Source organism: Miniopterus schreibersii, assembly GCF_964146895.1.
Source record: "Miniopterus schreibersii genome assembly, chromosome: 11".
Lineage (NCBI taxonomy): Eukaryota > Metazoa > Chordata > Mammalia > Chiroptera > Miniopteridae > Miniopterus > Miniopterus schreibersii.
In genome coordinates this window covers 15,924,921-15,940,642 of record NC_138111.1, presented here as the reverse complement: position 1 = coordinate 15,940,642, position 15,722 = coordinate 15,924,921, and the positions used below count along the sequence as shown (strand labels likewise).

At 43.6% G+C, this 15,722-nt stretch overlaps 1 protein-coding gene across 1 annotated transcript in view; it reads left to right on the top strand.

Annotated features, from left to right (window-relative positions):
• KIAA1958 overlaps positions 1-10,521 on the top strand; it is a 98,393-nt gene extending 87,872 nt beyond the window's left edge. Inside the window, exon 6 of the mRNA XM_081151761.1 lies at positions 700-10,521. Coding sequence (XP_081007887.1) covers positions 700-1,506 — 807 coding nt within the window. The 3' untranslated portion in view covers positions 1,507-10,521. The remainder of the gene's footprint in view (positions 1-699) is intronic.
• The last annotated feature ends 5,201 nt before the right edge of the window (positions 10,522-15,722 follow it).

Sequence of the window (15,722 nt, the reverse complement as noted above, 5' to 3'; positions counted from 1 at the left end):
TATTGATATCTAAACCCTATGGATCATTAAGCCAGAGACATTTCCAGACCTATCCTTATAAATTCAAGTGAAAATTCAAGGATTTACCTGCGCTGCCATCTGGACATGTCAGTCGTCTCGCACTGTAGCACCATGTTTAGGGCCAGCAGTACCAAATATCGTGTAAATACCAAGGAAGTTAAAGTTAGAATGATTCAGAGTTTGATAAGTTTAGTTCAGGAATTCTTCGAGAGAATGGTTGAGCTTTATTGAAGGGGAAGGAAGGAAAGGATTTGCTAGAAAAGAGAAGAAAGGGATTTCCAGAAAGGAATAGTTATAAAAGCCAATAATAACAATAACATGCATATGTATGTATATTTATAAGTGTATATGTTCATTACTGTTTACAAACCCTTTCATGTCCACTACTTTATTTAAGCATTATAGTAATCCTTTGAGAAGGTGTTGATTATGATGTCCCATTTTGCAGCTTGGAACACTAAGGTTGAAGGAGTTAAGTGGAGCCAAGAATGGAACCTAGATCTTCCAGCTTGGAGTTCACTGTTCTTTCCATTGTATCATGCTAAGGAGTCCACCCTCTAGAGGCCACAAAATGTCTTGTCTACAATACCTCCCCTGGTGAGGATTAGGAGAAGGAAGGAGGGGTCTGGCGATTTGGGTGTCCTCAAATGTGTAACCTCAGTGTTTGTCTCATTTGAGATCCCCGCAGTGAAGTTGAACGAGCTGCTCGAGAACTTTTATGTCACCGTTAAGAAGAGTGACGGCTCGGACTTCCTGGCCACCTCGCTCCATGCCATTCGCCGAGGCCTGGACCGCATCCTGAAGAATGCAGGTGTGGGCTTTTCCATCACCAGCAGCACCTTCAGTTCTTCCACCAAGAAGCTCAAGGAGAAGCTGTGGGTCCTGAGTAAGGCAGGGATGTCAGGTGCCCGTTCTCGCAATATCATCTACTTCTCCCTTTCCAACGAGGAGGAGATGTGGCAGGCAGGGTGTCTGGGGGATGATAGCCCTATCACTCTCCTGTCCACTGTGGTCAAGTACAACAGCCAGTACCTGAATATGCGGACACTGCAGGAGCATGCAGATCTGATGTACGGTGACATCGAGCTGCTCAAAGACCCACAAAACCAGCCCTATTTTGCCCGGACAGACAGTGTCAAGAGGGAGAGTCGGAGTGCCTCCACTCGAATCTGTCATGGGAAAATCTACCACGAGCATTCCCGGGGACACAAACAGTGCCCTTACTGCCTCCTCTACAAGTACATGTACATCCATCGGCCACCCACCCAGATGGAGGCCAAGTCCCCTTTCTACCTTACCGCCCGGAAGGAGGCTGTAGACATGGGCAGTGTGTGGTATGAGGAGCAGAGGATGGGACTTCGGTCTCTTCGGGGAATTGTTCCGAACTTAGCCAAGAAGGTCAAGCTAGAAAACTGTGAGAACTTCACCTTCGTCTCATTCACTCAGGTCTCCAGGAGGCTTGGCTCTCACAGCTGCTGCCAGTGAGCCTCCCTGGGTCTGGGCCACTGCTCGGAGGGGCCGGTGAGGGCCCGGACTTCATGGCCAGGCTGGTCTCTGTCGCTGTGACCTGCTGTTTCTTAACTGAAAGTAGATGATCCTGAATAATTAGGATGTTTTATCCAAATGTGTGTCACCTTTGTTAAATTATAGAATCTAATACTATGTATAATTTCTACATACACAGGAGCAAGGAAGTTCGTTTTATCTAGTGCCTTTTTAGCACAGATTGTCTCAAAAAAAGAAAACTGTTTAATTAGTGATTTTTCAAAAATCCCAGTAGCCTCGTAGCTTTAGAATGTTTTGAAGACTATTTACACTTTGTTGAATTACACTCACAATGAGAACCAGAAAGAGAGAGGCAGACATGTTCACTATTTCCAGAAGAAAAATTGCACTTGACACTCCCCTTTGTATTATGTTGATGGATAACTTGGTTCTGCAGAGCAAGCACCTCGCTTGGTGGAAGGTGGTGGAGACTGACTGAGCCACGCTCTCAGCACTGGGGGGAACTTACCTCTGCATTAGTGGAGACAGTTTTATGAAAAAAAAGATTAATGCACCAGAAGCTGTTTGTAAGAGCAAGGTTTCCAGTAAACTAGATGGTTCGTACCATGAGGGAACTGCCAATAGTAAGAGAAAGTGGCTTGGAAAAGCAATCTGTGATCAAAACATGAAAACCTCCTGAAGCAGAAGTGCCTACGTTCTATTTCTCAGCACCGTGTGAAAGCTTTTTTCATTTGAACATTTTTTAGAGTTTCTTTTTAGTCTGTCCTTTGTGTCGTACAGTTGTCCTGTCAGCATATAGCACTGGATCTGTAAACAAACTAAAGATAATTTTGAGGCTGAACCAAGAAAACAAGCTGCAAAGGAAACAAACCGGAAAATGTCTTTATTAGAGCGCTTTGAAATATTCTTGTCAAAGTATGACTCCTTCAGCCACAGTAGACATCATCACTGTAGGTGGGCACCAGTGTCTGGGACACGGTGCTGTAGGCGGCCGACCAGGTAAGCGAACCCAGCATGAAAGGACATAGTTGTACGTTTCCCAGCATGATGACAGGTTACTGATGCCGTTTGAAACCATTTCCCTCAGGTACAGTCCAACCTGACCACTTATGATGGAAACATCAGCAGAATTTCCTAATAACTACTCTGAACGAGAAGTGGAAAAGGAGCCCAAAGAATGCTACTTAATAATAATAATTTCAAGGGATCTTTATTTTGTACGTGAGGAAAGACTACTACAACTTTATACCATGTGTCCCTTGTATATGCTTTCTAATTCAGCGTGAAAATTCCAATCTAAGTTGGAATTGCAGGCGTCCTAAAATCAGCCCTATTTCTTTTTCAAAATATTATTTTAGTATTTATTTTAATTAATCGTTTTGAAAAATCATTCACTGGTCTCTGAAATATGTAATACTTCCTTTCCCAGAGAAGACTCAACCGATGCTGCCTTAAGGGTTAATCCTGTTCCCTTTTTAGTTCCTGCACATTTAGGATGTTTCCTAGTTGGTCTTTGCTGAATAGAGACTCATGTTGGTATGTCTCCCTCTGTGTGTGAATAGCAGGTAATACTTATAACTCAGTGTTGTGACTCGGTAGTGCATACTGTTCTGTTACCGTTTCCTATAGTGATTTTAGGGTTTTGATTAAAAAGAGACACAAAGCATTAGGTACAGTTTCCTTTTGTTTGCTAAACACCCAAAGGATATTTTGTTTGTGGAAAGCAGACGGTCATTTTTTTCTTGTCAGTTCTGCACTTAAGCAGAAATAGAACCTGTGTGAATTATTGGGCAGGGCCTGCAGCCGAATTAAATCAGATCTCCGTTTTAATTTTAAATAGATTCAAGAGGAAATTGCCATTAGGAGTCACTGGGATTTTTTCAGATTTTACATTCCCAGAAGTAGCAGTAACAGATCCAGCGGTTGTAATCTCTCTGTCGACAGTGGCTTTTCATCAGCTGAATAACCATCTCTGCCTCAGATTTGTTACTTATTACCGATATGATGCCCTATAAATCCCCAGAGTTCTGAAGTAAGTGATCATAATAAAAAACCAGGAGGTGGAACCACCAGTGGTATCTGGTGGAATGAAAGAATTGCCTCTCGGCATCCTGAATGCCATTTATTACATGCCTCCTTGGGGAACAGGAGAAAGAAAACACATTTATCAAGCGCTGCTCTGTGCCACCCATTGTACCGGGTACTTTGTTAGGAATTGTGTGGAGATGTGAGTGTTTGTATGCACACACTTCAGATGTGTATGTAGTGACGCCTAGAAAACCCGCTAGGATGGCGAAGCGCCCGCCCGCCTGTGTGGCCGCGCCTGTCCTAGGGGCTCTGAGGGGGCCTGGCAGCTGGTGCGAAGGCAGTTCTGTCTTCCCAGCCCGCTCTGAACCTCACCACTGGGGACTCCCTGATTTTCTCTGCCTGAGCCGGGAAAAAGCAGAATCCCACCAGAAGGAAGTGGGGGAAGTGAAGAGTGTTTTCTCCGCTTACCTTTAGTTATTTTTGTTCATCTGTCCTAACTCAAAGGTGGGGATGAATTTCAGGTATCTACAAGCTCACCCGGACACAAGTTGCCTCTGGCTGTGCGCCAGTGATGGTGGTGCCGTGGGCATCATGAGAGCAGTCCCCTGGGTGAGCTCTCACCCGCAGCACCTCTGCACCTGCTCTAAAGTGAGCCCTGCTACTCGGACCTCCCCCCTGAATCCATCAGGTCCCCCCTGGGAAGCTTATTCTGACAGAGATAGTAGGGCGTCAGCTTGAAGGGTTTGAGTCAACGAAATATAAAGGGCTTGGCACAGCACTAGGCACCTAGTAAGCATGCAATGAATGTTAGCTGTTTTAGTTACAACTTTTGGTCATAGTAATAACTAGTATTATTCAGCTGATCTGCATCACACCACTTATTTCTTCCATTATGGAGGTTCTCTCCTTTAAACTGTTGAACTTGAAGAGGCAACCAAACCTTATAATCTGGTCACATTAATGCCCATCAATTCTACCTCCAACCTGGCCAAGCCCTGATACCTCAAATACAAGCAAAAATAAGTGAAGAATGGAGAAATGTTAAGAGGCTTTATAAGAAAGAGTTTCCGTTGTTCAGTGTGTTTGCAAAGGGGACTGTTATGGAAAAACCTAACCAAAGTTGTGAAAGCAATGGTCTTGGTCATGTGGCAGCTTCCGTCTTTGCTTGGATTATACATAAACTGTGTTGATCTGCCCTGACTGATAAATGGTGTTTGAAGAAACGTGGGATTCTGTTACCCTGATTTTTATTTTAGTTCAGCCTTATTAAAAGCATCAAGCACTATACCGCTCTCTCAGCATGTTCATAGTCATAGGGAGAATCTGGACAAAGCCACCCTCATGGAGAAGCTGGAGCCTCTTGTAGGCGATGACTAGGCTGGGAGCTCCTGCCCCACTCACGTCGCACATCCCGCTCTCACTTTCCTCAGCTGTAAAGCGGCCTCATTTCTGCAGTTCTTCAAAACCGTCCAAGTAGGAAGGGGCAGCTCTAGGAAGCAAAATTCCTAATTCCTCAAGTTCACAGAGTGGGTCTTCTAAATGAGTGTTTCTTGCTAGACTGGACCGCTTTCTTTAGGAATACCAGTTTTCTTGAATTTTCATGTTTCACAACTTCTAAAATTATTTTGCTATCTTTAGACAGCAGAGTGTTGATTATTTCTCTGTTTAGGCTACACTGACCACATGTTACTACTTAAATAAACAAAATGTTTATTATGCTTATCCAACATGTATCACTTTGTTGCTTTGATTGAAATCTGGATTGCTAAACAGTTTTGTGCTAGTAACCAGTTAACTTTAGGCATCAATAAATGCAAAAATGAAGACCTCCAAGAAGAGTTACCTCATTTTCTCCACACGAGCTGCCATTTAGTCTAAGTTAAGGCCTGTACAGATTTAGAAGCTGTTAACATACAGCCCTAAACAGAAGACTACATGAAAGGTTTCCAGTTCATACATATCTTCAAATGCTTTTGGGGTGAATTTTTAACACTGTATTAAAAGAGAAACATTCAGTTGTTGAGGCAGTGGTCTTAGCTAAAAATCTTTGTTGTATTTTCCCGTATCAGTTAACCACCTTTGCAAAATCATGAGTGGAGGGAGAGACTGGTGGCGACCTAAGGCCGAGCTCCCTTTCTGAGAGAAGAGGAGATTGTGGGATGGAAACTAGCGTATCTCTGGGGATTATATATTCTGTACCCATGTATGTTGACATCACAGGGTTACTCAAAACTCTGAGGGAGGCTGTCCATCCTTCTGGTAAAGTTTGCCTGTTGTTATGATTTTGAAAACTTACAGTTCTTACTGTCCCAGGAAATCCAGAGAAGCTCCTCATGTTTAGCTGTTGATCAGAATCAGATTTTTATGCTCAATTAAAGTGCTTCATTATTTCTCAAATGCAGCTCATATGGAAGTTAATATTTATTTCAGGAAATATTTATTAAAACAAAAACGGATCCTTGAATTATATGTAGGCATAGTGCTTCCATTACTATTCATAGCAACTAGGTGGATCCCTTTCCCCCACTGAGATAAGAATGGGCTCCTAAATATTTTATGATCAATAGAACTGATTGGATTCCTTTGTATTTAACTGTAGTTATTGTTACTATTTGTTCAAATAAGTGTCTAGAAGGCCCGGATTTGACCCACCCTATGTAAGTACCCTCTTACAGCTGCCTCATATTCTCACATCCGCTATGCAAGGTAGGTCTAATTATTCCCGTTTTACTGACTGAGAAACCAAGGCTCAGAGAAGTTCACTAAATTTCCCAAAGTCTGATACAGTTAATAAGCTGGAGAACTTAAGTTTGAACCCAGGTCTTCTGACTCCAAATCCAGTGCTCAGTCCATTAGACAAAACTGCCTCCTTCAGGCCCACAGAAGTCCATTTATCACAGAGCTTTTAGGAAATTAAACATAGTTTGTACTTGAGAAGTATTTCATTTCTTAAGCCGTACCGTGTCACACCTTCTATGCGCTTGTTTCACTGATCATTTGGTCACGTGGTACAACTCAGTAGTTCCTGGGAAGCATTATGAATGAGTATAACATTTCCTGCCTGCTGAGAACCTGGTCTTTCTCTGATAAATAACTTATTTTACCCATTGTCTACCTAGAAGAACAGATGGTCATGCCAGTTTATTCTAATAAAAGTCAAGTAATTTACCAACTGCACCTTTTTGGACACTGGTATCACTGCTTAAATGTAAAGGACATCCTAACCTCTGTCACAATTGTATGTTCAGGTGTTTTCTTTTTAATTGTGATGTCAGAGGATTTTTATACTCTTTAGGCATAAGGCACCCTCATAACAAAAAGTACATTTAGTCATTTGTTTGTTTTACTCTTCCCTTTATCAGGACATGTTTATTTTCTGTTTTGAGGCTTAAAAAGCAATAGGATGTAGGTAACTCTGAGAGCGTATAGTCAAATTCCCTCCTTTTACTAGTAAGGAAATTAACGCCCAGAAGTATTAAAGGGCCTGTCCAAGGTCAGCAAGACAATAAGTGGTAGAGTCAGAACTAGAAAATTAATCCAGAACCCTTTCCTTTATACCATAGCTGGGAAATTTGGATTTTTTAATTCAAACTGTAAGAGAGAGTTTATAGGGTAGAAGTGAGCTGTAGAAGAAATGGGCTCAGGAGACAAGTTACAGAGGCAAAAGAAGGGCCCTTGTTGCTTAGGAGAAAGAGGGGGGCAAGGAAAACGTACCTGGGGGGTGGGGTAGGAAAAGGCATGGGCGTGCTCCACAGAGAGCTGCCAAGATTTGGATTTTTAAAATTAGTGGAACTGCATCTGTCAGGAGGACATCTGGCCATCAGAGCCCCCAGTGAGCTCTGAGTGAGTGAGAAAGTCACCCATAAGGACCGAGGAGGAGGCCAAGTCTCAATTCTGAAATCTGGAGGGAGCCGGGAAGGTTCTCCACTCTTCTCCCCCCCTTCATCCAGCCCAGGGCCCCACATCTTGGGGCTGGGGGGGAGCCACCGGCAGAGGATCTGTTAGGGGCACGGTGCCCCCCCGAGATAAACGCCCGCAGGTGGGAGCGGACGCCGCAGGGAGCAGAGCATGAAATGCTGAGGGTTTCTGCCTGACTTTGGTCCAGGGAGGCAGGAAGCCGGGAGTGGGGGGAGGGTGCCACCTGAACAGGAAAGAGCTAAACGAGAAACGACTTGGGAGTCGGCGCCGACCTCACCGTCAGCCCGGTGTCGGAAACGGTCCGACACTCACGTGGACGGGGGCCTAGCCAAGAAGACCGGGCCTGGAAGAAAGGAGCCGGCCCAGAGATGGTTACAGAGACCGAGGCACAGTGCGCACCTTAAAATGGGGCTCAGACAAGGAAAGTGAACAGCTCCCCGGGCATTTGAGGAGGAAAGTGGGCTATACTGTAAGAAACAGGAACATTTTAGAATTCTTTTCTGTCATAGTGGAAAGAACAGAAGAATTACTTCTATGCAACAGTAGTTATCTTAAAATGGGAGTGGGCTCAGAGAAAAAGGCAATAAAATAAAGTGAAAAAGATCAGGGGGGGTTTTTTGGAAGCTAAAACAACATCAGATTAAAATCTACATTGGAAGCAAAAAATAATACTGGCACTTAAAAAAAACCCTCAATACTATGAAGGACAAACTTGAGATTTTCTTCCTAATGTTCTTGCGAAAGAAACAAGAGATGAAAATACTGAGAAAAGATAGTGAGTTGGGAAGACAGAACAGTAGCTGACATTACTGATGTTTGCTTTTCCTGATGGAAAGATGATATTGAGAAGAAATATCATCAACCATAAAAATGAAACCTTTCCTGAACAGAATGAAAATCTGTGTGTAGACTGAAAGGACTCACTGCATTCCAGGCCAAAAAGAAATGTGAACGAGGCCCCTACCAGAGCACCTCATGGCAATAATTGTAAACTACCAAGGACTGAGAAAGAACTCTTGCAGGCCGATCCAGTCAGAAAGGAACAAGTTGCCCATCAGAAAACAAAAGAGCGCCCGGCTTCAGACTTCTACTCTACAGCCCCAAATGCCAGGGAGCAATAGGGAATTCTGAAGGGGAAAGCTGTGTCTTTGGAATTTGATACACATTTTATATATATATATATAAACACACACACATATATATATATATATTAAGATACAGAAAATATTTTTAGTTATGACAAGCATTCAGGGCATAAACCACCAACATACTATTCTTTAAAGGTAAATTGTACTGCAACCTACAAAGCTTGGATTAAAAAAACAATTTTTGCTTAATGTCATTTCAGGGGACTCGGGGGTATTAAGTATCAGGTCATACATAACACACTAAGAGGAGGCTGTGTGTGCTGTTAGGTAGATAATATGTCTAGAAGCCAGTGTCTAGAAGAGCCCACATCCTCGCATGAATGGGCTAAGCTAATACAAGAAAAGGTACCTGAAAATAATGATACGCCACAGCATCGTTTCTTCCTTTTTATTACTGAAGCCATGTATGATCACTGTGGTATCAACAGAAAATTCAGATACATCTTTGACAAAATTTAAATTGCTCTCCGTTTTTCCCACTACCATGTGAAACACTCAGTCCTGGGAGAATCCCTTGCTTCCAAGTGAGAAAAGGCAAGAGGTCCCCACATTTGCTTTGGGGTCTGATGGCCTAGACGAGCTTACTGAGGCCATGGCCGTCCCACGTGCTTCTCCACGCTCCTGAAACTCAGAGCTAACAACAAGCACAAAATAGAAAATTGCAGAATATATATCTGTGTTTTAAAAAGAGATCAGAGGTCAGGCAAAGCCACAGTTGTTTTAGAATACAAATGCTAGAAAAGTTTAACAGCAGGAAGCTGGCCTGGGGCAGGACGGTACTTTCTGTAGCTGTACTTGAAGGATCTTTTTGTTTTGTTTTTGTTTTTAATTTAATTTTTTTCAATCATAGTTGGCATTCAGTATTATCTTATATTAGTTTCAGGTGTACAGCATAGTGGTTAGACAGTTAGATAATTTACAAAGCGACCCCCCCCCAATAAGTCTACTGTACTTGAAGATTTATGGAACTGTGTTAAATTCAGCTACTGCGGTAATAAAAGCAGTAGAAACCAGTAATGACACACCAAATGAATTACTTCCAGAGTCCAGTGTTAGTGTTGGAACTGAAGCTGAGTGGTTTTGTTTTGATTTTCATGGTCCTGCACTGGAAGGCCTTGGAAACACACAGGGACGCCCACTCTCATTGGCCTTAATGCTCAGTTCCTCCCTGTCAGAATAAAGGTTTTATCTGTGCCCCAAGTTGGCTTGCCAGTTTAAACCCTAAATTAAATTTTCAACACCACCAGCACGTTTACTTTAAATTTAGCAATAGGATAGTGAACGGGTTGCTTTGCATTTGCTTGGCGTGTCATTCCGAAGCACAGCAAACCTCTTCAGACGGAGAGACTCTCCTCGGGACAGATTCCAAGTGAAACCTTTCCCAGGGCCTCCCCTGCGTGGCTGTGACTGACAAAAGTCTGTTCGCTTTAACGACTCAGATGAGAAACACAGTGCTTGTATTTAATATTTCCTCTGTGGCTGTATGTTCCAAATGATAGCATCAAAACTGTCTTACTGTTTGCACTGTTTGTTTTGTTTTTTAATGTAAAGGAGGGTATCTGTAATTTCGTAACACTGGAAACATCATTTTAGATGATACGGGAAATGGTCAGTAACTTGAATTTTTTATTGTACCATTTTCAGCTTTTTCTTTCTTACCCCGTTGATGCCTGCACGTGTACACATGCATGTGTACATAGGAGCACAAGAGGGGAAGCACGTGTGACATCTGTTTCTGTCATAGTGTCAGAGGTGGAAGGGATTTTCTCATTCATCTAGTCCAGCCTCGAATTGATAGTCTAGTAGAGTCTGTTAACAATTGGCAAGGCTATGGGTTTTTTTTTAAAGATGTCGTTACTGTTTGGTTTATGTACATTGCAACTTGACTGTTAAACCCAGATTTTTGAAAATAAAAAATATTAATGTATATTTTATGTCTGTTTTATTAAAATAACTTAGTTATTTTAACTTAATCAGTAGTATGTATGGTTCGTGAATGTTTTTGATTTTAGTATCACATTCCTAGAAGCGATGTTTTCCTTTGTATTTTGCAAAATGTTAGCACGTCTTGAGCAGTTCTGTCCCATATCCTGTGCTTCCGAGCCGATGCTCCGGGTGAGATAGTTCTGACTGATCCCCCCTCTAGTTCTCCGACAGATTTCCTCACCCGGGAAGCTGAGAGCCCATTTGGAAAACTCTCCCATTGATTGTATATTGACCGTTGTGTACCTGTCTCTAATTAATGTTTTTCTGCTCTTTAAGTGATTACTTTCAGCTTTTGCAGACTACATTCAGTCTTTTAGAGTAGAAGTGTACCGCTCTGTATTTACAACAGCTAAAACCATCTTAGAAATTCTGAAAAATACTTCCAAATGAGAATGGTGGTGATGGTGTCAAGGTACTTATTGACCCTCAGGCACACTGACTCCTCTCTTGCCACTGTTCTACTTAGAGCTGTACTTTTAAAAATTGTAGACTCCTGAACCAGTTTAAAAATTCTGATGAAAGCTATAGACCGTTTTCTCAGGAAACTGCACCTATGCGTGAAACATCTTACATACATGAATCCCGGTTTAAATACTCTTGCAATAGATTTTTAAGAGTTGTCTTTTTAAGGTATATTCTAAAATATTTTGGGATTTGCTTCAAAATAATCCAGGTGGAGATGTAGATGATACACAAATTGGTACTGAGTAGATAACTGTTAAAGCAAATCAGTGGATACGTGAGAGTTTGTTACACTGGTCTCTGTTCTTTTGCATATGTGTGAAACTTTCTGTGAGGCAGAGTTTAAAAATAAACACACACAAAAGACTCCTTCCTGTACTACAGATTCCACAACCCTCCTCACCAGCCTCATAGACCACAGAACCTTCAAGCCGGAAGAAAGAACCTGAGGAGAGGTGAGGGCATTGACCCTGACACAGCCAGGGAGGAGCCTGCAGAGAACCCCAAGGTAGATCTGCAGGTGAGCATGCTGGGCTGTAGCAGTCATGACAGGAACTGGTGAAATCTGAATTCTTAGTGTTAACATGAGTCCATTTGTGCCTGCCCGATGGGAACACATTATGTTCTCTCGCTTTAATTCAGAAAGTAGATGTGTGGAAATCTTAGGGGTGGGTTTGTAACATACAGATTGAGATGCGACCCGGTCGTGCTGGAAGTACCGTGAGGACTGGAGCTCTGAGCCGGGAGTCCAAGGGCCTGGGCTAGCACGTGGCCTCGCAGCCTTGAAGACAAACACTCCCCGTGGAGTGGCCACGGGAACCGTGTGCTACAAAACCTCGACAGGCGGAGAGGCCTCCAGGCGCCCAGCCAGGGTGGCCCGGTGCGTGCCCGCTCTCGCCGTGGTGTGGGGCCCCCGTTTCCCAGCGCTTGAGGGGGTCCCTCATGGCCAGTACGTTTCGGCTGATTTCAGTCTATTCCATCCCCTTGTTCTTGCCCCTCCCAGGTTAAGACCTGGGGCCCCAGGAGGTGCACTGTCTTCCTCCCCAGTACATTTCCTTTCCCTTTTCTTTCTTTCCGTTTCCCTGTTTTATTTCTTCCTTTGCTTAGGAGCATTTTCGTGACCAGTTTTGCTGGTAACACACCAGGGACGGACATGAAAGACATTAAACAAGATATATTCGAGCAATAAACAAGAGTCTTGTATTTCTCGTGGGATCCCAAAGAAATACGGATGAGAAATAAAAATTCCTGCCGGAGTATTTACAATGTACTCAGCTGTGGAAATGCTCAGAATGCAATCAAGGAGGTAATTTAGCACATTTCTGATACACTTGAGTATGGTAATAACGTTGATGGGTATGGGCAAATTTAAAGAACCCAGTGAATCTTTGAGCACATGATTAAAGAACCTAACCGCCACAGTAACAAATACATTTTGATAGTTAATAGTTAATACAGTATTTGTGATTTGTTGTGTCTACTCCTAGGATAATGGCCCAGATTTGAAAGGATACAATTTGACCTCCCCCTAAGCAGGGAACAGTATGATCCAGATGTTTCCTTTTGTCCCGCATTCTTAGGACCAGCGCAGACTGTGGATCCCTCACCGCCATGTGTTTCTCTGCTCTCTCATTACTTCTCAGTGGAGCCCTCCAGTCGAGTATTCTTTCCCAAGTGTAGGTCCTTCATATGCTGCCTCCACAATTTTTGTGATGGCTGAGTCCACTTCTTCTAGTCTTTAAATTGATTCCTTTTTTTTTTTTTTTACTTAAATTTATTTTAAAGCAAAAAATAAGTACTTTTAAAAAAGGAAAGAAAAAAAAAAGCAGGATTCCTTGAAGCAAACCACTGAGGTTCAATTCCAGATCTTACTAGATCTATGACCTTGGGCAAATTATTTGACCTCTGTGCCTCAATTTCTTAATCTTTAAATGGGGGGGTAACAGTATCTACCTTGTAGGGTTTGGTGAGATTAAGTAAGAATGTTAATACATACAAAGCACTTAGAACAATGGCTGGTAAATAGTAACTGTCAAAAAATAACTGTTAGCTATGGTTATTTATATTGCTGTGCAGATGCTGTATTACTTGCAGTAAACAGATGTAAATGTGGAACGATTAAAATGAAAGGGTTGCCCGTATATACCCCAAGAAACATCACCAGCATCAGCAGTGGCACAATAAGCACACGTGGGAAACAGCGTCAACCCACTCTCCTTTTTAAAATGATCTCCTTGGCTTCCATGAGAACGTAAGGTGTCCCTGTCTCCAGGCTTTGCCACTGCATCCCTAGATTCCCTTTCTCAGGCGCCTCACCCCTTGGCCTCTCATTTATAGATTCAATCGCATGCACTCTCTCAAGGCAGTTTCATCCGCTCCCGTGGCCTTGGCATAAGTAGACCTGCGTTATCTGAACCTTTCCACTGGGCTCTTCATCTGAACCTCACAATGCAGAGAATGACTCAGTGCCTGTTTTCCTCAGTTCCCCTCAGGAAATAGCTACTAGTACCGTTTAGGTGCAGGGGAGAGACGTTCATTATTCCAGACAGTGGAGCCCTACCGCGTTAGGGCTGGCTTGTCTGGTGGAGCCCAGTTGGGAAAGGCTCCTCAACCCCGTGTCCCCGCCCCGTACTCTTCCTAAGGAAATGGCACCTGTATCCTGACAGTTATTCTGGGATCTCTCTCCTCCCTCTCCCAGTTCCTCTTTCATTCTCCATCATCAGTTCCCATTATCTGATCATTCTACCTACCTTACTATCCTGGAACCGCCTCCCGGTTTTCCTCACCGCCACCAGCTTGGTCAGCCCGAATCATTTTGCCCTGTGAACACTTAAGAGCAACCTAAGGGGTGACCCTGCCTCCGCCAGCCCATCCTCCACTGCTTCCTGGGAAAACCTCGCTAAACACAGCCTTATCCTATCGTTTCCTCTTTAATGACTCGCTGGTGCCTTTCTGATCAAGCTCCAAACCCTCTACCTGGGTTTGCTGGCTCCTGCGGTTATACCACCCCTCCCTCTCTGCCACTGTGCCTGCTCCTCCCCTCCCCCTCCGCCCAGGATGCCCTCCCCCTCCCACCCAGGCCTCTGCCACCGCCCCTTCTTTTGTACAAGTCTTCCTGGCTCCTCAGGTCTCTTCCCGGATGCTGTACATGTGAGCTCCTCCTCTAAGGAGCAGCCGGTCCTCTTGGATTCTGCAGCCTCAGAAGTTAGCAATGTCGGACAGCCTCCAGGCTGATCACCGTCACCCTGCGGGCCACCTCCATCCCCAAGAAGCCCAGCGTATTCAAAGGGAGCAGCTTTGTATCCTGTGAGCATTGGACTCACAAAGTGGCTGACCTGGGAGAACTCCGTTCTCTAAAGGCATGTGCCTCCCTGGATGGAGGGCTGAGCTCCTGCTTGGGACTGCTCAGAGCCTGTATTTCACTGTTGGATGCTCTCCTCAGAGAACTTGAATTAATAGCTCAGTAATGAAGAATGAGGGGCTGGCACGCGCTCCTGTTTTCTCAACAGAACTGTGGCTGCCAGCTTTGCTGTATTTGCTTCAGTGTTGCAAGGCTCAGAATCTGCTGGAGACTCGGATGGTAGTAACATCTGTGGCTTTGACAATTGTTCCAAAAGACTGCACTGGAGACGCATCTGAAGGGGTTACAGCTAAATTCCTTTCAACCAAAGGGTTTTAACATGGTACCTACCCATGGCTGGGCTTCAGGGTGTCTAGGACCCCCCTAGTTTCTAGGTTTTTGTGTATGTGTACATTTCACTTGGGGACAGGGACCACTACTGATGACTAAGATGCCAGTTTTCCTTTTGGATGTCAGACTTACTGCATTTATTCATTTAAATGTCTGAACGCTTGCGATGATGTGCTAGGCACTGTCCTAAGCACTGGGGATCTGTGAAATATTTATATAAAAGTATCTGCATTTATGGCACTTACATGCTAGAGGGAGAAGACAAAAAAGTAAATTACATTCTATGTTAGAAGTTGCTGAGTGCCGCAGAGAAAAATTAAGCAAGGTTACCAGGAAACGGAGATGAACTTTTGAGTAAGGTGTTCAAAGAAGGCATCACTGAAAAGATGACAGTTAAGACTGGAGGATGTTGAGGAAGTGAGCTACATGGGTAACAGGAAGAAGCGCGTGCCAGTCAGAGAATAGCAAGTGCAAAGGCCCTGAGGTCCCAGAGGTATCCAGAGGGCTCTCTCTTCAAAGTAGCTTTTCCCGGACATTAAAACAGACAGCAGGGCTAAGAAACATCCTCACCTCCTGGAAGAGTGGAAGGGCTGAGCATCTCGGGTCAAACCATTTTCTGTTTGACGGACCAGGCTGGTTTGTCTGACCAAAGTCACAAAGAATAAGGGTATCGCTCTGGACCAGGGACTGATATTCGTTATCACTCAGACCTGCTAATTGCACAACAGGATGGAAGCACATATACTTTTGGCTCAAATTCCAATGGTCATTTTGGTCACTGGCCATTTTCAGTAGATCAACAACCTCTCAAGAGATGCTCTTAAAACTCTACGGGAAAAAGAGAGCATATTAGATTCAAGGGAGGAAAAGCTTCATTTTGCCTGTTTTCAGCTAAATTCTTTTTGTTCCAACAAATAGACTCATTTGATAATGTTTTCTGTATTTGTAATCCATTGTAAAGA